The sequence below is a fragment of the Struthio camelus genome, chromosome W (genome assembly GCF_040807025.1).
Source record: "Struthio camelus isolate bStrCam1 chromosome W, bStrCam1.hap1, whole genome shotgun sequence".
Classification (NCBI taxonomy): domain Eukaryota; kingdom Metazoa; phylum Chordata; class Aves; order Struthioniformes; family Struthionidae; genus Struthio; species Struthio camelus.
This window is the reverse complement of record NC_090981.1, coordinates 1,996,985-2,023,183: the sequence shown is the minus strand read 5'-3', so window position 1 is coordinate 2,023,183 and position 26,199 is coordinate 1,996,985. Positions and strand designations below refer to the sequence as shown.

Sequence of the window (26,199 nt, the reverse complement as noted above, 5' to 3'; positions counted from 1 at the left end):
AGGGTAACAGAGCACTGGAACAGGTTGCCCAGCGAGGCTGTGGAGTCTCCATCCTTGGAGATATTCAAAAGTCACCTGGACAGGGTCCTGGGCAATGTGCTCTAGGTGACCCTGCTTGAGCAGGGGGGTTGGACTAGATGATCTCCAGGGGTCCCTTCCAACCTCAACCGTTCTGTGATTCTGTGATTCACTGATAATTTCATTAATTTCCAGTAGTCCTTCCTGCACACGCACAGAAACATTTAAATATCTAAACTGCAGTTCTTCAGTAGCAAATGGAAGGAATCCCATGTCTCCCATCATTTACTACAGATCTGCAGCACTCAAAAGCAGAGAACTAGAATTAGATGAACTATAGGTAAATACAGTGCAAATAAACTGAGTGAACAGACTATGAAGAGACTATGGCTCTAGGGAGAAGTACCCTTGCTGCAGCAGCCAGGTTCTCCTCCTACCTCCTTTAGCTGCTGCTTCTTACTGCCCCCTCCAGTCTTTCAGCACAACTATTTGATCACTAGCCTTTTTCTGTCAAAAGACAAATACTTCTAACAGTAGGGTTTTGTGTGGGGTGTGGGGGGTTTTGTGTGTGTGTGTGTGTGTGTGTGTGTGTGTGTGTGTGTGTGTGTGTGTGTTTGGTTTTTTTAACCTGGCTGATTTAGTGGGTGACTACCTGCAGAAATGTGGCAGACAGAAAGGACAAGGGGGAAAAGGAAAGGGAAGAGGTGAGAAAACAATGAGTAGCTAAGGGCAGCAATCTTTTCACACAGTTTGTCTGCAGCCAGAACCATATGTCTGACCACATACAACTTTCTCAGAGATACAAGACCAAACCTGCAGGAGATTCTGCCATGCAAATATATCAGATCTGTGGGGAAGCAGAAGAGAGCCACAAACCATTGATTGTGGGCAGAGAAACAGACTGGTTCTAGAATGTTTACGTAATGTCAGATATATGTGGGCTTATTTCTCAAATATTCAACTTGGCAATGTGAATTTATTCACCACTGTACAAATTAAGTTTTATCAATGTCCTATGAGCCAGGCTAAATTCATGGTACTTCCTATGACTGATTTTATTTATTCAGGGTACCACGTGATATTAATTGATGCTTTATTTTGCTTGTAAACTGTTTGTTAGCTGTTGTGCTTGGCAGTATGATTTTTCTACTCCTTGAACATTGTCCAAATCTAATGAACTCTGTATCTTGCAGCTCAAGAAACTGTCAGGGGCTTTCATTCACCCTGATGTCTCCACCAGATGCTGAGCAGCTTTCTTTCCTGAATTTGCTACTTCTGCCATCTGATGCCTCTAGCATTCCTCCTGTCCATGTCTTCTCCTATCTCCTCCCCTCTCTTTTTAGAGTCACAATACATGAAAAATGTGTTCATCTAGCCTTTGCTTGGCTGAGCTTAAGTGTAAAATCATCTCAATAGCTCAGATGACCTCCAAAACGTCATTATATCCCAAACTAGTTGAGCAGGGGAACTTACTTAATAACTAAATGCATCTTTTCCATTTCCTGAAGGAGTTTTAATCATACATTCACTGAACCTTCACTTCATGTTCTTGTGTATCTGTAACCTAAGAGTATAAATCTTTACAAATATGTTAGAGCTAGTAAAAAAAAAAAATCAAAGTGTTAAAAGGTTAAAATTGCATACAAAAAAGTGTCAGTCATGAAAATATACATGCCCACACACACACACAAACCATTTTTATCCTGCTAACTCAGAACTCCCATTCTATTTTCTTTCTTTCATTTTATAGCTACTTCAGTATACTCTTCAGTAATACTTAATAGTAACATCTGCAGACATTTAAGTGTTCTTTTACAGTGGAAGAACACTACTATTAGAGTCCCTGTAACAATCAACTCAATGGAGTTTTATGCTGGATCTTTGCATAAGGGAAGCTCTGGCCCTGCCTGCACAGGCAACCCATTTGTTCTACTTTTGACTTTTAAAAAAATATTTCATCAAATGTATCAAAGTAGTTAATTATGTCCTGCTAATAATGCAACAGTGGTCTATCAGACATCATGTCCAGAACTGGTATATCAATAATCATTAACATCTGATTATGTTTTCCCTTACTGAATCACATTATGTAGAAAATATAGTGCTTTTCCTAAAATTTACCTGCCTGCATTAACAAACTTTTAGGAAAAACCTGGAAACTGTCTGTAACAGGCAGTCCCAGTGAGCTGGCAGGTCTCTAAAGACAGCCTCCTCCAAGCACGAGAATGGTCTATCCCAATACTCAGGAAAACAAGTAGACGTATCAGGAGACTGGCTTGGCCAAACAGGGAAATCATGATGGAGCTCAGATGCAAAAAAAAAGATGTAAACAGGAGGTGGAAGTGAAAACTGGCTACAAAGGTGGAATTCAAAAATGCCTGTGCATGCAGGGATGGTGTTAGGAAAGCAAGTTGAAGTTGGCAAGGGACATCAAGGACAACAAGAAGAACTACTACTACATTGGCAGTAAAAGAATGAACAAGGAAAACATGGACCTGCTGCTCAGCGGGATGGGTGATTTAGCAACAGCAGACACAGACAAGGCTGAGGTGCTTTCTTTGCCTCACTGTTCACTGACAAGGTCTCCTAGGCCTCTGTGCTTAGAGAAAGGGTTCAAGGAGAACTACCAGCAGTGGATGAGGACCAAGTCAGGGACCTCTTGAGAAATCTCAGCCCATACATGTCCATGAGACCAGATAGGATGTATCCGAGGGTGCTAAGAAAGCTGGCTGATGTCATTGTGAAGCCACTCTCTATCACTTTTGAAAGGTCATGGACATTGAGGGAGGTCCCCGATGACTGGAGAAAGGTAAATACACCCATCTTCAAAAAGGACAAGAAGGGCAATCCAGGGAACTACAGGCTGGTCAGCCTCACTTCAGTCCCTAGAAAAATCATGGAACAAGTCCTCCTGGAAGCCATTTCTGGGCATGTGAAAGAGAAGAAAGTGATTGGGAATAGCTGGCAAGGATTTACCAAGGGGAACTCATGCTTGATGAACCTGAATGCCTTCTTTGATAAAATGACTGGATCAGCAGATGAGTGGAGAGCAGTGGATGTCATCAGCTACCTTGCCTTCAGCAAGGCTTTCAACACAGTCTCCCATAACATCCTTGTATCCCAGTTGGGACTTTACTGTCTAGATGAGTGAACTACTAGATGGATGAAAATCTATCATCTGAATTGTCAGGCTCAAAGAAGGGAGGAGTGGTTAATGGTTTTTACTCTACCTGGAGGCCAGTTACAAGTGGAGATCCTCAGGGGGGGTCTATTCTGGGATCTTTATCAACAACCTGGAGGAGGCACTCTCATCAAGTTTGTGGATGACACCAAACAGGGGGAGGGGGTGCACTTGAGGGCAGGGCTGCCATTCAGAGGAACCTAGACAAGCCAGAGGGTTGGGCCAACAGGAACCTCATGGCATTTGTCCTTGATGAATTTCAAGTCCATAACCTGAGAGGGAAGAACCCCTGACAACAATACAGACTGGGGACTGGCTGGGTAGCAGCTCTACTGAAGAGGACCTGGGGGGCCTGGTGGACAGGAGGCTAAACATGGTCCAGCAGTGCACCCTGGCAGCGAGGAAGGCTAACAGTATCCTGAGCTGTATCAACAGGAGTGCAAGCCAGTAGATTATGGGAAATGATCATTCCCCCTTTACTTGGCGCTCATTAGACTGCCTCTGGAATACTGTGTCCAGTTTTGGGCCTCCCAGTACAAGAAGGATGTTGATAAACTTGAATGAGTCCAGTGGAGGGTCACCAAGAGGCTCAGGGAGCTGAAGCACATGCCCTATGAGGAAAGGCTGAGGGAATTGGGCTTGTACAGCCTGGAGAAGAGAAGGCTTGGGGGGGGGGGGGGGAACCTAATAGCAGCCTTCCAGTACCAATGAGATTACTAAGAAGAGAGAGCCAGGCTCTTCACAGTGGTGCATGGTGGGTGAACAAGCGATAAGGCACATACATTGAAACAAGAGAGGTTCTCACTGGAACCAAGGAAAACATTTTCACCATGAGGACATTCTAGCAGTGGAACAGGGGCCCAGAGAGGTTGTGGGAGCTCCATCCTTGGAGGTTTTCAAGCCCCGACTGGACAAAGTCCTGAGCAATCTGGTCTGGATTCAGTGCCTGCCTTGAGCAAGGGGTTGGAATGGGCTAGAGACCTCCTGAGGTCCCTTCCAACATGAACGGTTCTTTGATATTTTGATTTTTACAGCAGCCTTAACTGTAACCACTGTGTGGCTGCCTTTTTTGATCATCATTTTTGTCATAGTAAAATGATCCTCATGAATGGTCAATATTCTCTCTCATTTTCTATTCTGGCCTGTCAATTCAGTTTTCATTGTATGTGTTGATTTTAGTGTTCATATTACTGGTACAGGCTTTAGACTGTTTGCATGTAACAATGTAGTCAGTTTCAATACTTTCCTCATAGAAGGTTTTAGAAACTATAGTCTCAAATCCTGGACTGAAAGACTTAGTTCATATAACTCAAGTGTTGAGGTCTCACTGTCACTAGATTTATTGCTGCATCTTAAGCACATCTTGCACCTTAAATCTACCATTCAGACTCACAAACTATTGCAAAGATAGCTCCTGTTGTTTAGTATAGATGACACCAGGCTGCTGACAAATGGTTATATCTTATCTACTTTGATAGCTGCTTATTTTCTGGGCCTTGCAACCCACATGTCAAGGATACAATGTATCCAGAATGTAACAGTAGGTACATGATGGCCACAATGCACTATTCAAACAGAGAAATCTTTATTTGGCTCCAAGCAAAGTTTGGCATTAAAGTTCTTCCACTCAGTTTTCAGTTCTGTCAACAGAAAATCCCAGCAAACCTGACTGATCTTTTACTGCCCTACCTGTCCCACTATTCCCCACAAGGACTAAATTTTCAGGAAACGACATGCCCTTTTCTCATAGCAAAGTTGAAAACAGCAGTAAACTTTTAATGATACAACTTCAGTAGTTACATAAGTGGACATGCAGGGCAGGCAGGAGGGAAGGAATAAATTGGTTGGGAATCTGCTATCTCTAAGCTTTAGAAAAACATGAACATAACCCATTCAGTACATGAGATGCTCATTTTCTAGAATATTATTGTATTATTGTCTCCTAGATTTATTCCATGATAAAAAGAACTAACATATGCTTATTTGAGATATTTGCAGGTACTTCAGCTGCACCTGTCATGACAGGAGGCTAGCAGTCAAGATACTTATCTGCAACCTGTCCCAGAGGGATGCAATGTACCTTCAATTTTTACTGAAGCCACTTAATGCTTATGGTGTTCATCATCACACAAGGTTTGTACCCTAAAGAACAACGAGGGTAAACTTAATTCAGATGTTGAATTGGAAATAAGCAACTAGATATAATGATCCCCAAAACCAGACAGAAACAGGGAATTCCTAATCAGATTGCATCAGTCACCGTCAGAACAACCAGGAATTTCAAATAATTGGGCTGATTGCAGTGAAAGAACTTATAAGCTGTTGAACATGGCAGCAATGCACTAATATTGTCACAGGAAAAAAAAAGGGGAGGATACTGTTCAGCAACTGTTGATTTCCCCATGAATATTCTCTCTCATTGTCATTTTAACTTAGATTTTAAAAACAAATCAATAAACCTGCCAAAGAGAGAGAATGCGGCCTTTTTGTTTGTTTGTTTTTTTAGATATTTTTTTAAATTAGCCTAAGGAGTTTTTTAAAAATAAATTAAAATAACATAAACAAAGTGCTGCTTAAATCAATAACATTCCAAGAGCAAGTTGGAGCATAAAAGTTTGAAAAAGCAGCAAGTTGCACATATTACAGTAATGCTAGAAAGCAAATTAAATCTTCATTATCAAAAATAATTTGGAAAGAAGTAACTTCAGTGTCTATTCCACATGGTCATTTTATTTCAGCTCTGAACACAAGAAACTAGCCTGCCGATTTCTCTCTCACCTCCTCCTCTTCCCTTTTTTCCTCCTCCTCCCCTCTTTTCATAGATGCCCCTCTATCCTGTAAAAAAGCTCCCAGCTTGTGCCCAGGCAATCCACTGACTCACAGCCATGCAGAGGGTCAGAGCCGAACCTGCAAGTGTTAAACAGTAAGGTGTGCCCAGCCATGCCTAAGGGTGAGTCAGGCAGGAGCTGTTGGCAATAAAGAGGAGTAAACGGGCTTGGTCAATCTAAAGTGCTTGTGAATCAGTTGGACGCTCTCCTGTGTCAGCTCAGGGCTCACAAAACCTATGGTCTGCATGGGATGGGAATGCACGATAGTGCAATTCTCCTTCTAGGCATGATAACACGGTCTCCTTCTGTGGACAACTCCCAGTACCTAGAAAGAGCTGGGAGAGCTTCTGTTAGCTCTTGATGATCCTGCTCTGGGTGGGATTTCCAAGGCGCTCTGCAACCTCCCTTTTGTTCCCAGGGGAAACAGCAGTCTACCACTCCCCTGACTCAGCCTAGGAGGAACAGCAATCTTTTAACCTCTGCTGGTACTGCCCCAAACAGAGCTTTCAAGCTAAGCCCCCTTTTGTTGCCACATGTACATCTAAAAGGACTCCATAAGAACCAAAGTAAGTTTTTCATATAAATATGGGGTCTGCACATAGCAAGAGAGAGAAGTAGAAGAAAAGAAGGAAGGAAGGAAAGCAAGCAGGTCCAGACCTGACACCAGGGACCTTGACTCCAGTCACCACAAAACTTAAGCACAGTTATCTCCTCACTTTACTCATATGAGAAAGTGAAGCTCGCGCTCTCTCTCTCTCTCTCACACACACACACACACTCGCTCACTCTCTCTCTCTCTCTCTCTTTTTCTTTCTCTTTCCCTAATGCTCTCAGAGACGTCTATCTTTAGTCAGTCATCCTTCCTGTAGGTTTCTTTAAATTATAATTGGATAATCTTCCAGATTCTGGGAGATCCCTTTGTCAGAATTATTCCTGGGAATATAGCCCCTATTTGATAAAATTGAGAGTTGCTAAATTAACAAAGGACTGACTAAAGCTATGATTCTTTGTTCTCAGTAGAAATCCTGTATTACCAGCAACTATTTTTAAAGGCACCTTATAGCAAAATATATATGCTTGTACTTTCATGTTCCTGTATTTTATTTCTGTCAATAAGACTCTGAATTTATGAATATCGTGATCTGCGTGTGTGAGACTCATTGGGAATTTGGACCTTAGCCTGCAGACTTGCTACCCTCGACCTTAGAGATCCCAAATGTGTAGGCACCATTTGAACTAATTTCCCCAAATCAGTTTCATGTTTGCACTCTCTCTGAGCGTGCATGTGGCTCTCAGTCACATGCAAAAGCCCTACATGTAACAATCTCCAGGGGACAGCCAGGGCCATCAGATATTATGCATATGTTCCAGTGCAGTTGGTGGATGTATCACCAAAATAGTCCCTCCCAGCAGGGCTCACTTCAAGCAATAGGGCAAAGATCTGAGATGTACAGCCTTCACCTACCACATTCCCAAACCTTCTTTCATTTCCAAAACTAGTATCAAGAAAAATTTTCACTAAAGAGTAACCTGTCAATCTTTTTCAAGACAATTTGCGAATCCAGTTCTGCTCTAAACACAAAATTATACCTTGGTGTTCAGGAAAGAAAGATCTGGCATGCTCCACTTAATTCAATGGAACGGGCAGACTCCCCCCTCCCCTCCAGAGCCAATAAATAGACTATGTATGTGAGCACATGTACATGCCTTTATTTCACACACACACACTCATCGATGAAGAATAACTAGAATAGAGGCTGCATCTAGTAAGGGCTAGTATGTGTACGAACAAGGGATGGGTGGATTTTATCTAAAAAGCACCTGAGCAAAAGAGCAACCTATTAAAGCTCCATGTATTTCCTTCTTATTCTTTCTAGAAGAACACAGAAGAATCTCCTAGATTTCAAAGAACTCAGTAATACTTTGTAAAACTCATCACAGGAACGTTCTACCGTTTGAGAATGAACATACCAGTATGATCAGAGTCATAGCAGTAAAGATTATTTCAGCACAAACACGCAAGAGGACAGAAGGAAAGCAGGGTTTAACATTGCAGGATACATCACAGTTGTGGATCCATAGTTGATGCAAACTTGATTCCTTCTGCTGTTATACAAGAGAAACTCCACAGGTTTATACCACCCAGGGATGAATCCACAGATGAGCTGCTCCAAGCTTGCTCCATGTTTTTCATTAGTGACAGAGTGGTAAATCCCCCTTGGAAAACAAACCTGGAAAAACTTCTTCACCATGAGGACAGTCAAGCAGTGGAACAGGGACCCAGAAAGGTTGTGGGAGCTCTGTTCTTGGAGGTTTTTAAGCCTCGACTGCACAAAGTCCTGAGCAACCTGGTCTGAGCTCATAGCTAACTCTGCTTTGAGCAGGAGACTGGACTAGATATCTCCCAAGGCCCCTTCCAACCTGAATGGGTCTGTGGGTCTGTCATATTGGGAAAGCAAGGGCAGTCAAACACAAGCTCCTAGATTTTCAGTATGCCCCTCTAGGAACAGTAGAAATCAATGATTGATAAAAATTAGAGACTTTTTGCAACTAACAACTTTTAAGATTTTTTTTAAGGGGGAAAAAAAGTTCTCCCTTAACAACCTCTGGCATTTCAGAAAGGCATTAAGGTTTTATTATAAAAGCTGGTCAAAAAGTAGAGCTAAACATAAGGCTCTTACCAGTTCTTAAGTTTCATTACTCTATTCTCTTTACTTTAATCTCTTCACTTCCATATCTGCTTTATTCCTATGCATGGTAGGGTGTCAGATGCAATACACCATGTGAAAACAGATAGAAAATAGAGATAAAACTAGTCTTAAAGAAAACACTAGAAAGGCAAGGAAGATGAAAAAAAGTAGGCAGGATGTCACTAATAAGGCAACACACCAACAAGATAAGATTAAAGTAGAAAATACCATATTTTATTGGTGATCCAGTGAGACAGTGAGTGAGGCTCAATGCCATTAGACCCCAATATCAATATTGTTATCCAACAAAATATGCTCTTTCCTACTGCTTTTTGTAAGTATGGCAAATTTCTTTAATGCTTTAAAAATCAAGAGCTAGAAATGTGACCATTAACTAAAACCTATAGCAAGATTTTAACATATTAAAGGATTTAATCATGCCATTCACCACAGTTCCACACTCCTATTTACCTTGGATACTCAAGTTGCAAATAAAGTATTGACAGACATTAGGCAGTTTTTCAACGTGAAGTAGTGTAGTTAGAGGAGATTAAGTTGTATTTCTTTATTAGTGAACTACTGTTTCATATAAAGCCACATATAAACAGAGTTCCATATTTCCTTTGGTCTGACAACAAATGTTTTGTTTCTGTGATTCAATACTTTGGATTGTTCATCCAGGTAAATCTTTGGATTGTTCATCCAGTTAAATTAGTTACAGGATTGTGAATTAGGATTTTATTTTCAGTTTACCTAAATATAAATCCAAGATCCTTCAGAAGGCTAACCTGTCTATTAGTACAAGTTCCTCAAAAGCGGTCAATAACATCACACAGGATATTTGCCATACAGAACAAATCAAAGAGGGGAAAGTTTGCAAGTACTTTTTATATTAAAAGAAGCAACTGCTGTGCGGCTTAGATATAGAAAATGTTAAATATCTGTATGGTCTAGGCAGAATTGACATGCTGAAGCACTGACCCAGCTCCCATAGAGCAGAGTAACATTTATCAGAAGTGCTCCAAAACGTATTTAGAAACCTAACCTGTTGAAAGGCCGTAGTTAGTTCATGTGCTCCTGTAACAAAGGAAAGAGACTGCAAACTGTATTAGCCACAGTGGTTTCAAAGAAGAGGAAATTAAAACAAGATCTACGTGATTCACCTGAAGAATAAAGATCCCTGAACTTCTGCTTAACAAAGTGTACAATGCTATATTTTAAAATTAAGTTAATACTAGATTTTTACTTACTTGAAAAAGTACATTTATCATACTACTTTAAATTGAAGGATTGGCCTTGATAGCTACATTTTATACAGAGACATCCATAAATACGGCCAGTGAGACTCATTCCTGACTTTGATCTGAGGAACAATTTACAGTTGGGAAGGACAGTAAGTATATGGAGAAGGAAATTGAAGCCTGAAGATAACATGAAAAAAGGACAGTATACTTACACAGTAACATGGATCAGACCGACTATCAGCATCTGGAAAGAGTAAGAGACTACCTTACCCAGTAAGAAGAGCCACCACAAATCATCTCTCATTTAAAAAAAACAAATCGGATACAGACAAGCTCCTTTCGCACTTCCATGTCTGTGAAACTTAAACATATGAAATACAAGTTGGTTAAAATATTGCTAAGAATAGCACAAACAAGAAACAGTACTTCACTTATCACTCAATACAAGTTTTTACAGGAAAAAAAATGGTGAAACAACCAGACCTTGCTGTATTCAGAGTATATATATATATATATATACACACATCTAACAGTCCAAAAGTTACTTGTCTTGGACTTAAGTACCTTCATTATACAGTGTCCTGTACTGCAAAAGAGCCAAAAATGCATTCAGAACCCTAAAACTATTTTCATAATTAACATGTTTTAAAGCAGTTTATGGCAGACAGGCGCATCCAAGGTTGGTTTTAAGACTATGCAATCTGTGTTAGTTACTGTAAAAAGCTCTTGGCATTATTGTTCATACACAGCTATAACTTATGTTATAGGTCATTTACTGAAATGTTTTCACAATTTTACAAAATCTCTAAAAAAGGAAATTTGCCCTTCAATTTTTCATTCTTGAAACATGCTACTTAAACATAATTAGGAGTTAACTACATTCTCACTCGAACCTCACCCATCTGCCCTGCAATGCTAACTACTTGGTTATAGGGATTACATCCCTGTGAGCCCAAGACCGACATGTACCTAACAATAACTCTTAACCTGTCTACAGTGCCTCCTTCTGAGGATCTCAAAGTGGTTCACTAACAGTTAAGCCTCACAACACCCCTGTGAGGTAAGTATGGTATTATTATCCCCAGTTTACAGAATCAAGACTTTTGTGTATGTGGCACAATCACACGCAAGTATTTACTAATCTACAAGGGCAGCTCCCTAACCTTCAGCCTTGAATAAAATAGCATTAATGTTCCTGAAATACTCCAGAATCTTAAAAGTTTGTATTGGCATTCTCATAGGGGCTAGGGAAGTGGGGGAGATTAAAGCAAAGTGCTAGGTAGATTGCTGCTCTGCCACCTCAGGCAGGTTGTTTTGGAATGTTTATATAGATGGCTGGACTGGCTGAACCGTTTGCCACACTTTAAACAGGCATAAGGCTTTTCTCCTGTATGCACGCGGATGTGCTTCTTACAGTCTGTTAGGGTCAAAAAAGTCTTGCAGCAGATCTTACAGGCATATTTGCGAGCACCTTCTACAACCAAGACATTGTGCTCAGATAAGGCCTTCTTACATTTTGAAAGAACATCTGCAGATGCCCTTGTCAACTGTGGTGGACCAGGTTGTGAAGGATGCCCATTTTCAAAAGAAGAAGTGGTCCCATTCATTAACAGCTGGGAACTGGAAGAGTTATCTTGCAGCTGGGAGCTCCTGACAGAGGTCACAACAGGCATTTTGGGGGCTATGCGACGGTAGCCAGGAAAGCTACTAGCTCCACCTCTTACAGAGCCCATCATTGTCCTTGACAAAGAGTGCAGGCCCAAACCTGACCTCGGAAAATCCATACCAAATTGTTCTGCAGCTCGGTACCCAGAAGCCTGTACACAGGGAAGACTCATTACATCCTGCATTGGTCTAACAAAATGAGAGTCTGCAGGCTCACTGAATGGATTCTCTACATGAGAAACTGTAGCAGAGGAATGACCATTAGCAGGCCCAGACTCTGAACTTATTAGGTAAGAGGCATCACCATCCATTCTGCAGTTACTTGTTGTATTTGGAATGTCGTCATTGCTATTTTGACTAGCACCAAAGTTGCCACCTCTGCTTTTATTCAGGAAATTTGAGATACTGAAAGTGGACTTGTGTTCCAGGTTATTTGACACCTCCATAATATGGATGCCTCCCACCCTATCAGTACTGGACTGTGGGTCAGAAAAGCTACGATCACTGCTTTCAGGACTCAGTTCTATCTTCTCTGCGCTCACCACTCCTCCTTCCACTTCAACAGACTCACTGCCTTCTGCTTGAGAAGTGACATCACTCACTTCATCTTGAGGCTCTGGGGAACTCAAAGGCTCAGATTTAACCATCACCTCCATGTGTTCTTTTTCATTTAGACTGACTTCTGGATTTTCACATGATAAGTTGTTTTTCTCAGAAGTAGTTTTCTGATCAAAACTGGTTTCCACTTCTATTACCTGGGATGCGATGGATATCTGTGAAACGTTTCCTCCACTGTTGTCTGACTGGCTGGGCACTTGAACATCTTCTTGAGCACTGAAAGAATGATCAAACATAATAGTATTATCCTCCTGTTTATCAGTAACAGCATCAGCCTTAGAATTGTCCACAATCTTCAGTGAATCTGGTGAAAAAAAATCTTCTCGCGAATGAGCTACTGACTGCCCACTCTCTGGAGTAACACCTGAGACAGACTCATCTACAGTAGGTCTGACTCGCTGTCTGGCCCGATCATCAGAAGACTGCTTACGCTTGTGGAGACGCCGGATAGGAAAAGTAGCGCGTTGCTCTATGTTACTTCTCATCAATGAGCTCATGGTATTTGGTTGTTCCTCTGTGCTCTGAGTGGAATTTAATGCAGAGCTCACAATGCTCAGTCCAAGCTGCTGAAGCATGAAAGATCTTTGCATGCGCGCATTTTGCTCTTGAATTCTATCACTAGGTGGAGACATCGGTAGTGTCCTGGTAGTAAGGTAATGTTTACATGCTTTAACAACAGAGTTCAAATGTAGGTGAGAAGCAGCCAGCAAGACATCCATAACATTGCTCTCCCCAAGCATTAGCGTAGAAGTGTACATCATATCAATCAGAGCAGCAAAAGCTTCTGTTGTCACCACGTCACTATCCAGCTGAATCATGTTCATAGTTTGATCACCCTCTGCTACAGTAAAGAGAGCTCGGAAATGTGTGCTACATGCTGCCAAAACAGAGCGATGGGCTTTGAAATGCCTGTTTCCCACCACAATGACACAGTCACAAAGTTGGCCATGAAGCCTCTGGTAGTTTAGCTGCTGAAAGATTTGCTCAAAGTGTCCTGGAAAATCCATGATCCTATAAAATAAAGCAGAAGAAATCATGCTAAAATGGCTAAAGTTTATTTGGATCACAGTGAGAACAGGTTAAAAATGAAAGATGACAGCTAAAAGACAGATGACCAAAAAACTTATCTTAATTTCCCACTACCATATTGATATCATACTCATGCTGGCAACTCTGTGAAGGAGCACAAAAAAACCCCAAAAAACAAATTCTGTTATAGAGTTAACACAGTATAATAGCCAGCACAACATCAAACATGTCACAGGGTGCTCTACTGTGAGCTAAATAATGCAATACATGGTTCCTGTTAATTCCTGTCCAAATTAAAACACACCCTTCAGTAAGCCATCCACTCCTAATGTAAAAATTTCTACTTGTGAAGAATCCAACACACTATTTGATAAGTTGTTCAGATGGTTAGATAACCTCATATTGAAAAGCTTGAGCTAAAAAGTTTGAATTAAATTCCAGTCTGAATTGGTCTAGCTTCATCTTCAGAAGTATACAAAGAGCCAATTGCTATCTGTTACACTGCAAAGCGTTCGTTCAAATATCTGCCTTTTGCATAGGAGCTTTTAAAATAGAGTTGATGATTATTTTCATGTGTGTGCAGCCATGAACTACAAGCATAATTGGCATAGAAAACTCCAGACAGATATATAACCTGTATTAGTAGCAGAGTTCACTCTGGAATACTGTCAGTCTTTTAAGATTTGTCTACATGGGGTGTTCATTTTACACAATGAGTTTGCTCAAGAACGCATAAGATCGATAAGAGTCATAAAATTTGACAATGTAGAAAAGGCCACCGATGGATTTACACTCAGGGTGAGCAAGTAGCTGTAGGATCAATAGGATTCATGTGCCTGTGCTTTGTACTCTCCACCAGCAACTTAGTTCATAAATTTGTATTGTTCCCAGGCCTTAGTTCAATGCCATATCATCCACTCCTCCCAATTTTGTATTGCCTGCAAACTTGCTGAGGGTGCACTCTGTCACAGAGTGTTTGATACACCAGAGGGCTGTGCTGCCATTCACAGGGACCTCAACAGGCTGGAGAAATGGGCTAACAGGAACCTTATGAAGTGCAGAGTCCTGCACCTGGAATGGAATAACTCCATGCGTCAGTACAGGCTGGGGGCCGACCAGCTAGGAAGCAACTTTGCAGAGAAGGACCTGGGGGTCCTGGTAGACAAGAAGTTGACCATGAGCCAGCAATGCGCCCTTGTAGCAAAAAATACCAACAGCATCCTGGGCTGCATTAGGAAGATTGTTGCCAGCAGGTCAAGGGAGGTGGTTATTCCTCTCCACACAGCACTGGTGAGACCACATCTGGAATACTGTGTCCAGTTCTGGGTTTCCCAGTACAAGGAAGACATGGGCCTACTGGAGCAAGCCCAGCAAAGGGCCACCAAGATGATCAAGGGATTGGAACATCTGTCATATGAGGAAAGGCTGAAAGAGTTGGGACTGTTTAGCCTCGAGAAGAGAAGACTGAGGGGAATATTATCATTGTGTATAAATACCTAACAGGAAAGAGTAAAGAAGACGGAGCCAGGCTCTTCTCAGTGGTGCCCAGTGAAAGGATGAGAAAAAGTGGGCACAAACTGAAATAGAGGAAGATCCATTTAAACATAAGAAAACACTTATTTACTGCAAGGATGGTTGAACATTGGAACAGGTTGCTCAGAGAGGTTGTGGAGTCTCCATCCTTGGCGATATTCAAAACCCAACTAGACAAGACCCTGAGCAACTTAGTTAATTCTGCTTTGAGTGGGGCGGGGGAGGGAAGGGTGTTGGACTAGATGACCTCCAGAGGTCCCTTCCAACCTCAACTATTCTATGATTTCTATTAACATGTGAACAGACCCTGGAAAGGTTCATGATCCTGTTTTGGAATACATTTTAAATTGATATGAGTTATTCTGCCAACTGTAGGAGACCAGGTTTCACGTTAGAAAACCAGGTTAATATGTCCCATGTCCCTACATCCCCTGCACAAACACACCCTCTCAGACTTCTTCCCCTTTGAAATATCTTCAATTCCTCCTTATTTGCTAACTAGAGAAAGCTCAAACTGTGTCTGATTCTGAACTATGTTTGCTGATCAGCCATCAGCTGGCCAAATAGAACAAGTAATAGTCAAACATATGTAAAGCCTTGCATCAAGTGGGGACACTAATTTAGGGCTCCCTCTTCTACTTGCCCAGTCACCAACTATTGCAAAACTTGTAGGAACTTACTATATTGTCTCCTCAGTCAAAACTGACCAACAGCTCCACTAGTGATGGAAAAGGACAGAGCAATTGCAGTCTGCAATACTTGAACAGCTGCCTAACATTAAGTAACAAAAGACAATTGTGTTGTGTTCAGTCTAGTCAGATGCAGAATATTACAGATAGGTGTTTTGCTAAGGTGTCTTTTCCTTGCTGTCAAAGGAAGCTTTAGGCACAGATGCTCCATTCTTAACCTAACGTCCTGATGCCACTACAGACATTAGGATGTAGAGAACATCCAGCATTCTGCTGCTTTGGCTTATGAAGTCTTTGTTGGAGCCTGAGCAGAAGGGACCTGTTCAAGTATTTCATGTCTCTTTCTGCGCACGCAGCACTACCATAAGGAGTAAGTCAAATCAGAGATAACAATGATGTAGTTGGCTGGGTGATCTGAAACCCCAAGGTAATAGGAAAAGGCAAACCAGCAGGAAATCACTAAGATCAACATTGCCTGGTCACACAGAAACCCAGCTACGCACCCATCCTGGCTTCATCACACACTTGAGCTAAGGGAAGCACAGCAATCTGCTATCCCTGAACTGAGATGCAGCTAGCAGTCATGCACCTCACAGTTTTCTTAGATATAGGACATGCATGTTCTAGATCTTAGCCAGAAAAAAATTTCAGTACATAACCTATTGGACCAACAAGTGCACCCATACCTGAAGTATACAGTATAGCAAAGAATGAGAGTTGTAAATAAACATGGAAGGTTAAAGAAACAGTGGAAAGTTCTGCCAGTGAAAAAAAATCCAAGGCAGCCAAGAGACATTTGCCTCCAATTGTAATTAGTTCCTCTATATTTTAGGGGGGATCCCTTCTATTCATCTGTGAGGGTCCAGGACTACCAGGACATCAAAAAAACCCAAAACAAAACAAACCCAATCCCTAGAAGTGGCAGCACCAAGGCTACAATACCCAAAACAAGCACTGTAACGAGATCAAGTGTTTTGTCGGTCTCCCTTATTTCTACAGATGAATTTGTGTAGTAAAACAAAAGTTTGACATATTTGGCTATATACATATACACACACACAAAAAAAACAGGACCGTGGAAATAGGTGATTTTACTCAGCTTCTATTAAAAAGGTTCATCTAATAAAAATAACTAGGTAGACATTTTCAAACAGCAAATGGGGGGGGGGGGGGGGAAGAGAAGGGAATGGGGAAAGAAACAAAATAGGAGATCCCCAAACTCTCTGGAGACAGGAAGGAGCACAGGAGACTGACAGGAGCTGCTAGTCCTAAGAGGAAGCATTCTAAATGGGCTAGAGGATGGAGTTGAACTGAACAATACTGTAGTGTGCACTCCAAAGTTGTCTAATTTTTCATGAACTCCAATAACTGCTTCTGCATGTGTCCAGTATGTTCTCTTTTATTCCCTTGGCTACTATTCATGCATTTCTTCCTTTGTAAGAAAAACCTCCCTCCAGTCAGACTTCTCCTGGAAAGTTGAGAAAGGATTGCCAAACATTTCTTCATCTGTCTTCTTTTTCCTGCTTCTGAGATCGGCCAGGGGTTCTGACAGAGATAATGCTCTTGTCCTTATGTTTGCAGGACTCTAAATAAAAGACCTAGAGGGAAATTAGAAGGAGGACTAACAGTTGCCATGGCAACAAAGAAAATGTGCCCCCCCCCCCCCCCATTTAGAACACCATTTCCATGGCATCTGTCCAGTCTTAGGGGAGCTTAATGTTGGTATATTTTTCCCATCTTATTCCCCAGTTAAGACCCAGGATTCCAAGGACCTATTTTACAACTACGATGGCTTTTTTCAGGGCTGATCTGCACAATATAAGATGCTGGCCACCAACTGTTGCTGCACTATTTGAGAATTATGTCATGAGTTACGAACATGGCTTCTTCTGCCTAACTGCCTCTGCACCTCTACAGGTAGAGACATTTGATAATGTTAAGCAACCACCGTACCAAGACAGAGAAGGAATCTTTTTCTTAAAGAACAGCAAGATGCAGTGATATTAACTAGAACAACTTATCCAAAAATGCAGCAACACTAGCCTACAGGTACCACCACTGATAAGAGGCAGCCACGACAAGAATGCTTCGATGCACTGTATTTGCAGAAGAGTTAAAAAACAAAAACAAAACACCGCACAACTGTGCCTTAAGGTCCATATGCATCTTGACTGTAGGTATACAGAAGACACTGGAAAAAAAGTACAAGGTTCAGCACTAACTGCTTCAGCTTCAAGGGTTATCATCAGCAAGCTGCTTACAAGCATCCAAGTACTCTCCAGTCCCTGTGCATTGCTTTATGTCATTAAGATACAAAATCGAAAAGCAAATGCATGGCACTGATTAAACCAATCCAAACATCTAAGGGGCTCAATCTTTTTCTGAAAGACGATGTAATAATACATTGCAAACATTGCCCAGATTGGGTTGAAAGGAGGACAACACCACTGTACCCAATTAAAATAGGATTTTACAATAGTCAAAATACGAAGCTGGAATTCAAAAAATAAGATGGGTTATAGGGATGGCCCAGTTGTGACCAAGTTGTTCCTTTCCCCAAGCAGTGATGTGTATTTGAATCAGAGACAACTGGCACAGTTGCTGTTTTGACCAACAGTCTGGGAGATTCAAATTCTCAAAGGATCACTCAAAAACAATTGCATCCTTTCTGCACCTGAAACAAGACAAGCCCCAGTTTTGCTTTGTGTAACATATTTGGCTTAATACTTAATTTTTTTTATACAATATAAAGGCTGAAATCTCAAGTCAGAATCAACAGACAGACCTTGCTGACAGACCCTGTAGAACAAAGGCTCTAGCACAAAGCAGAAGATTGTAGCCCCTGAAAAGGTTTCTCTACAGTCTTTGTTGTCTTCTTGGTGCCTTCAGTGTTACCTACCACAAACTAGATTCTGTTGAAAACTTTACAGGGCACAGAAAGGAGTGAAAAAGAACTCTTAAAGCCCTATTAAAAACAAAGAAATAACCCCCCCAAAACACAAGTAGCTAGAGCATCATCAGTCATTTACTTTTTGCGTAAACCTGCTTGAGCCCTTTACCTTTGTAGCAGCATTGAGCAGAAACAGATGTCCCTTCCTGTGGTCACCACAACAGCTATTAGGACAGGCCTGCAGAACGTGTGTATTGTCAGATTAAAAACTCAGATAATCCAGGCTCAAGGCATATGCAAAAAAGCACAGTTGATGTAACTATGGTAGCAGCAGTGACAAAGGCTGAATTCAACTCCAGGAGCACGCAACTACAAATTAACCGATCTTGACTGTGTGACAACATTAAAAGCTATGAAATGACATCTTGTCAGTATAGCTTCAGAGCAGTAAATATCAAGTTTAGACATATCAGTCCTATTACAATGCAAAGGGGGGTAGGACACCAATTGGCATACTCCCAAGGTAATGCAAAATGAGAAGTCCAAACAAATCTGATCTCCAAGAACAAATGCAGTTCACTTTCAAAATTACTCACAAATTTGAGCTGATCATTTAGCTTGCAATAAAAATTGTAACATATCTATACATAGATACTACTTGTTTTAAGAGATTAAAGTCACATAACAAACCCACATGTAGATAAGCCTTTAATTTGGCTTAGTTTACATAGATATGTATTCACAAAAGCAAAGGCAAATCAACTGTTTAAAGTACATTAATCTAGTAGCCCGCTATCTCTAATTCATGCTCTTGTTAAAATAGCCTAGGATATTTTGTTCCTTAATTTAATCCTCCTAGTAACATTAAAGGTGAGATCTTATGCATGAGCATTTGAAAACTGAAAAGCTTGGTTTGGGTCATATACATTATGTGCTAGTCACATGCAACACTCAATAAAATACAGAATATTTCAGGTTAAGTCAATATTAATATTATATTTTTGAATGGCTTGGTTTCTGATATATTCAGTCTGGTTTTACCTTTTTGGGTCAGTGAGGTCTCACCTTTCAGCAACAGCTGGCCACAAAGATTCCCTTGAAGTACTTGTAGGCTGTACATCCCAATTGTTCCCCTACCAAATGACTCATTGTTCACCATATGACTAGAAGGCATACATTTCAACTACGTGGTGGTGCATGCCTAGTCATGATGAACATCTATTTTGGCCACACAACATATACTTCCAATTGTGTGATGAATTGTTCAGATAGCTAGTCTCTGCAGTCTTTATAAAGTCTCAAATCATCTTCCAATTCACATCTTAGACACCCAGGAAATGCTAGATGAATATTTCTGGCGAGTCAGATTCAGTCAGTGGGTCATAAGTTAGACACTGGTATAAACAGCAGGCATTCAGTTCAATTTTCTTTTAGTAAGAATCAGGAAAGGGAACAGCCTAGTATTATAATTACTCAAATCACTACAAGTGAAAACAAAATATAAAATATTTGTAGCTAAGCAATTTTTGTAAAAAAAATATATTTTTCCATATACATGGAAAAAATATATATAAAAACCCAAATGGTGAAGAAAATTGTTTTCTCTTCCCTAGGATTAGGGGCTAGGGAATGAAACTAGCAGGTTCAGAACAAAAGAAAGTACTTCTTCACAATGTGTAGTTAAGCCATGGAACTCCTTACCACAGCCAAGTTCACATGGCTTCAAATGCAACTGCATATATTCATGAGAGAGAGGAAAAAAAAAAAAAAACACAAACTAAAAACCCCACACACTATTGAGGGTTATTAAGTACTCAGACATCATCTCTGCCTTGGGAAGTCACTAACTCATGAATTGCTGGATCCTTCATTCCATGAATGTTTACTTCCATGGCTTTAACAGTTTGCTTTGATATCGTTTGAAAGAGTTTTATGACACATTTTTTTCAAGTGTCAGATTGATTTATTCATAAGAACAAAAGAATCAGCTTTTTCTTTCTCTTAACATTTTGATCATAATCTCAAAAGATAACTATCATTTGAATAGAGGGTGTGCTTGGTAAATGTTTGATTTTTAACTTGTTTGCTCACCAAATAAGTGGTGACATACACCTACTATATGGGAATAGAGATAAAGCATAAACTTCTGAAACTAAGCCTTCAATATAAAAAAAGGAGTTTTTACACACACACACAGAGAGAGACTTTTATAAATATATATAAAAATATAAAAAAAAAGCAAAAAGTATGTACAAGTGTTTTGATTTCCTAGGAGAACAAGACTTGGAATTCCACTGCCTGTTCATCCACCTCCCTTGAATTATTAACCTCTGAGTCTCTCAGCCAATTACAACCAAATTTAATAGAGGTATAAGTAGATACTGAATTCCTAGAAGGTTTGTTGAAGTTGGTGGCTGGGTACAGGAGGAGCCAAGTTTATAACTACTTTCTCACAGAGTCTTAATTCAATCCCTTATCCTCTTAGGAAAGGCAGGAAAATAGTCAGTTTGCATACACGTAGCTAAAAACTAGCCACACTCTACATGTTTTCACCTGCCCAACAAGACAACTAGGGAACATGAGAAAAAGGTGCTACTGCTATTTGGGGGGGGGAAAGGAGGGGACAGAAAGTTATGAATTTGTCCAAAGAAATTCTTAAGCTGCAACAAGATAGGATGCATGCAAATTGAACTGTCCCATTCCTCCCCCCTTTAAAAAAAAAAAAGAAAAAAGAAAAAAGGAAAAAAAAAGGGTACACACTTATGAAAGCATACTTGCAGGGAAACCACTGCAGGATCAAGATCTTTTGTTACTTGTTGAAAAAGGACAAACAAACAAGAGAATCAGTTTGCTGAAGTTGTTAAACTCATTATAAAGTTCCATGAAATAAGATAGTTCTAAATTATGATTTAATGTTTTATTACTGGCCACAGTAATAAAGTGTTAAATGTAGTTTAGATGATAGTATGATGTTGAAAAACACAGTCAGAATACTAATAAAAAACCCCCAATTCCCCCCTAAAAAAACTTTCTTAAAGTAATGCATTTTAAAAAATATATACCATTAAGTAGAAGAATAGAAAATAAATTAACATATTAAAATATTTAGCCTAAAAGTAATCAGATTTGTTTTTTCCTTACCAGATAAATGCAACACATTCTACTATCTGCATCTTAACACTCCCTCTTCAACAATAACAATGTATATTTAGGTGTATTTGATATCCTTGGCAAAGAGCCAGTACTTGGAAGTGTGCTGATATTAACTGATTGCCTATTAGCTTAAGTTACATTTTACAAAATATTAAAATGCTCTTATACTGTATTTAACTGTTCTGATAAAAATAATACAGCTCAAAAAAGCTCGGGGAGAGGGGATCTAAGTGTCTTTGGCATTTTCAGCAAGTTATATCACTTCAAAACAAGGAGCTAGATGTTTCAATAGCTCTAAGGGTATATGGAGACTGAATATGAAATGTGACTTCCAGAAATGATTTTAACTATCGCTTAACTTATTTGTCCCATCCAACCAAAACCTCAGGCAATGCGAAGGTGATCCATGCATCCACTACAATACTAAGTGACAGGCATCATAGGACTTTTATTTCATATCTGAGAAATATAGAAAAGGAACAGGTAGTGATTTCAATGGCTGACATTTAAGCTTACAACATTACATTTTCAGTGTTTGCTTAGTGCAGTTTTATGCATAGTTCAACATGCACATGTTATCTCCCCAGTGTCAGGGAGGATGAGTTACCACTTGCCAAGGAATCAGAGGGGATAAACTGTGCTGCTGAAGCTGCTGCTAGTTGCACCAATCCCTCCAATGGAGGACAAAAGATTACTATGTGGCTCAGAGAGTGTCTAATGTTTTAATCACCATCTGAAAGGTGCTGCAAACTGGTACTCCAACCTGTTGCAAGATCAACTTGCTAGTTAAACAATAACAGTGCAGTCTGCTAGCCACAGAGAGCATGTTTAAGAGAATTCAGAAAAACCTTAAGAAGAGACACACTTGGCTGTCTGAAGTAACCAAAGCCATCTGTGATGGCAGGGTGCGTGCCGTGCCCATCCACCTATGCTCCGTTTTCTAGATCACCTATCTCCAACCCTATCACGCACCTCTCAGTCATAGTATCACACTTGAAAGCAAGACACACAGTAAGAGACTGAAATATCAAGTTCCTGCATTTTGATGTGCCATACCAGTTTAAGTCACCAGCTAAGGTGTTTCCTTGTTATAACAAAGAAGAGAATGCAAAGCAGTCATGAACTGGGACTCTGAATACTGGTGCTTGCTAATTCTTGGCTAACACCTTTATCACTTGAGCTTCAAAGTCAGTACTATATAGAGACTGACCTGTGTAAAGGATAAAGACTTGACATGCTTCCTAGCCCGTTATATGAAAGCACAGTGTTTGCTAGGCACTGGTAGAAAACTGAAAATTAAGTTCTTGGACTCCATTCTTGAATTTAGGAAGGTAGTAAGATATACCTAGATACAAGAAACTAGCTATTCCCAAGAACAGGATAGTTTGTTTGATAAGACAGAGGGATACAACAGAAAGATTCAGTTGGAGAATAACACTGATTTATTTTACAAGGGGAAAAAACAGGGAAAGCAACTGTGTATGGATTGCCACATAGAACTGACAATAAAGCCAGTGAAGAACATGAAAGCATAAGCTCCTATCAATGAGCATTAATCTGAATTTACAGTTTCCGCAGTATCGGCCCAGAAAACTGTCCTTTGGGGTTCATGGTAGTCTTTGCTATTGGCCATCTTCCCCTCAAGAGGGGTTCCAACTTTAAAAAAAAAAAGAAAACCCAGTTGCCAACATTTCCTGTCTCAGAACAATCCTCTGTTCATGAATGAAACCACAAATGCTGTGTGAAACTAAAGGTCTGCATGCGAGTATCCAAAGGGAAAGAGCAGCCATAGATACCTCAGCATGATGCCTGCCTCAATATAGCATTAATTTCTAAATATATCAGTTTAACTTTGCTTTATTGTTCACTGAAAGTTCAAGAGCGTTAACAGCTCCCCTCTCAGCCCTTGGCAGTTTAGCGTAGGCATCTTCTTTTAAAGCACCACTTGGATGAAACTAAGGACATTTAGTTTAATTCCATATGGAGGGGAAGGGAAAGTACTTTTCCCAGGAAAATTTAGATCAGAGTAACAAATAGCAGTTGTGCCACCTGCACAGAAACTACATCATTTTTCAACAAAGGTTTTAACTTCCAAACTGTATCCACATAATGGATTCAACAGATCAATACCATATTTCATTTGAGATTTACTGTGATTATTTGCTTTGAAATGGGTTTGGGAAGATCAATTAAAACTTCAAAAAACTTGTCTTTTGACAGTATGACTCAGAACATTAAAAGCTTAATATACAATCTTTGTATCAGTTTACAACAGAATGCAGCAGCAGCAACACGATTACCAGCTTGATCTTGTTAGCATGAATATGAGGAAAAAACTATAGCATAATTGTGTCAACGTGACAGAGGTAACATATAGTTACAAGAAACAGCTATAATTTGCACAATTTTTGTATGCTGGCAGTATAGATAACATTTCTCCATTTGAGTAAACATTACCCTCCACAACATGAACTATTATGAGCAATTCAATCATCAAGTACAAACAAGTAGTTCTTCCTAAAGTGTCATCTAAACATTTTTTTCTTTAAGAATTTCAAATAATGAAGTTAACTTCCAGAGAAGATTACTTGTTTCTCTACTTGTTTTTGAATATGCAGAGAGGTAAACTGAAGTCATAGGCTTTTTTTTTTTTTTTAAGATCAACTTGGATATTCAAGTTTCATATATAGCTCTAGAGATTCCAGACTGTATTTACATTTCATCTTTGCATAATTTGTAATTAGAAATATATCATATGTTCAACACTGTATCTTATACAACTATCATTACCATCTGCAAAGCAAGCAGAAATTCTAGATTTTTTTAAAACACATACAATACCTCAAGTACTTTTTACAGGTTCTGAAGCAGAGATGAAATATCAGTTTCAGTTCACTAGGTTTTTCTTTTAAGTGTTAAACAGCATCTCCAAATACTTCACTCCCTCTTGTCTTTGTATTTGTAGCTGGTGGTTTGAACATGACAGAGTTGCATATAGCAACAAAAACTTTGAATCTGCTAAGAGGAAACCTAAATGACAACATAAGCATACAATCAAAAGTAGAAGCTTCATTCAAGTCCAACAGAACTGCACATAGGAAAGCAGTAGTTAACTACCCCAACACATCCCAAATCGAAGGAACAAAGTGCTGCAGAAGACTGCAAGAACAAGGCAGAAGCTGTAAAAAGGAGCTCACAGCAACCCGAGTGGGTGCAAGGGAAAGGCCACAGAGAGCAAGGTATAGCCCATTCCCTATCCGAGCCACTTGTGTTACTCACCTCCCAGATCACGCACAGTAGACACACCACCTACTCCCCTTACCGTCAACTAAATAGCCAAATCGTCAAGACTAAACCACCTCAGCCTGCTGACGCACACGCCCCTTCACACTCACCAGCTCGCGCCCCGGCGCGCGCCTGCGAGCCACCTCCCCCCCCCCCAGTTCATAGTACGCACGCGCGCAACACAGCCAACTACCTCTTCGTCGCTCGCTCGCACGCAGCTACCACTAACCGCCACCCACCTACCTCACCTGTAGTCCCCTACTTGCTTCTCTTTATATGCAGGCAGGAGAGATCCCAGAAAGCGAAAAAGACCAAGAATAGCTGCTATGTTCAACCCCAACAACTCCACCTCCAGTTCGTTTTGATCTCTTCCCCCATCCAACCCTACTCCGCAGCAGCCTCGCTAGCACACGGAAATGGCGTCATCCTATCACAGCCCACTCAGCGCAGAGCGGGCGGAAAAAAAAAAAAACAAAAAGAAAGCGTCCAAAGCCACAGCGATACGAAACCACCCAGCCAATCACAGAATCTCATCCACTGTTCCGTAGCGCCCCAACACACAGGATCAGCCAATCAGTAACGTCATTACTGATACACTATCGGGGCCGCCGGACGTTTATCAATAACCTCTTCGGTTGCGGGAAGAAAGTTTACGAGAATGAGTATTACCTTTAAGTTCAGTTGCTAGCTGCGCCCTATTAGGTTGGGGGGTCCTCGGGTAAGGCGGCAACTTCTAATACAGGAGACTTTGGGGGGGGGGGGCTGGGTCTCCAGAGCCAAAGGGAGCGTGTTACCAGCCGGAGCAGGTCAGTTCTGCACCAGTTCCTCCTGCACAAAACGTGGGACCTTCTCCAGTATTATCAGCGCTGCTTAAACCTGCCTTTCCCGGAGTCCTAGTCTGAGGTGATAATTGGGCTGTGAGCATCTATGTGTGTCAGTTATCGCATGCAACATCTCTCCGGGCTTGTATCACTGCGTGCCGCTGGGGTCCAGGCTGTACCTTAAGGACATTTGAAATTACCCGCCCCTCAAGCTGCTACCAAAAGGTGATATAGTGTGTTTTCTTCCCCCTCTGCTACCGGAGATGCTCACCACTTCACCTGTGTATGGTTGCTGCTGCACCCCAGGGGAATCAGTTAGTTGAAAACCAACTTGCAAAGAACAGAAAAGGAGAGTCACTTTCGGTCACGTGGGTTCCCTTTAAGTGCATGACTACAGGGTGAGTCAGAGCAGCTTGCTGATCTGATTGAAAGCAAGTTGCACTTTCTCTGTAGGGTCATTTGCAATCCGATCTAAATAAGCAGGCAGCCACCCAGGCAGTGTCTGGGACCAACTCCAGGAGGGTGCAGAAATGGGTGTGGGGTGGATCACCCTGC

At 40.8% G+C, this 26,199-nt stretch overlaps 1 protein-coding gene across 6 annotated transcripts; it reads right to left on the bottom strand.

Moving 5' to 3' along the window:
• Window positions 1–7,716: 7,716 nt before the first annotated feature.
• On the bottom strand, window positions 7,717–25,246 carry LOC104139594 (zinc finger and BTB domain-containing protein 5). 6 transcript variants are annotated; one of them, XM_068925909.1, is made up of 4 exons: window positions 25,067–25,246; window positions 24,380–24,568; window positions 18,555–18,623; window positions 11,101–13,255 (listed from the first exon to the last, which is right to left on the bottom strand). In XM_068925909.1, the coding sequence occupies exons 3-4, from the start codon at window positions 18,566–18,568 to the stop codon at window positions 11,224–11,226; spliced, it is 2,046 nt and encodes a 681-aa protein (XP_068782010.1). In that variant the 5' UTR covers window positions 18,569–18,623; window positions 24,380–24,568; window positions 25,067–25,246; the 3' UTR covers window positions 11,101–11,223. The 6 variants fall into 6 exon arrangements, with proteins under 6 accessions (XP_068782012.1, XP_068782010.1, XP_068782009.1 ...); XM_068925911.1 differs by lacking the exons at window positions 18,555–18,623; window positions 24,380–24,568 and adding an exon at window positions 7,717–10,322 and having other exon boundaries at window positions 11,475–13,255; window positions 25,173–25,237; XM_068925908.1 differs by lacking the exons at window positions 18,555–18,623; window positions 24,380–24,568 and having other exon boundaries at window positions 25,173–25,237.
• Window positions 25,247–26,199: the final 953 nt, after the last annotated feature.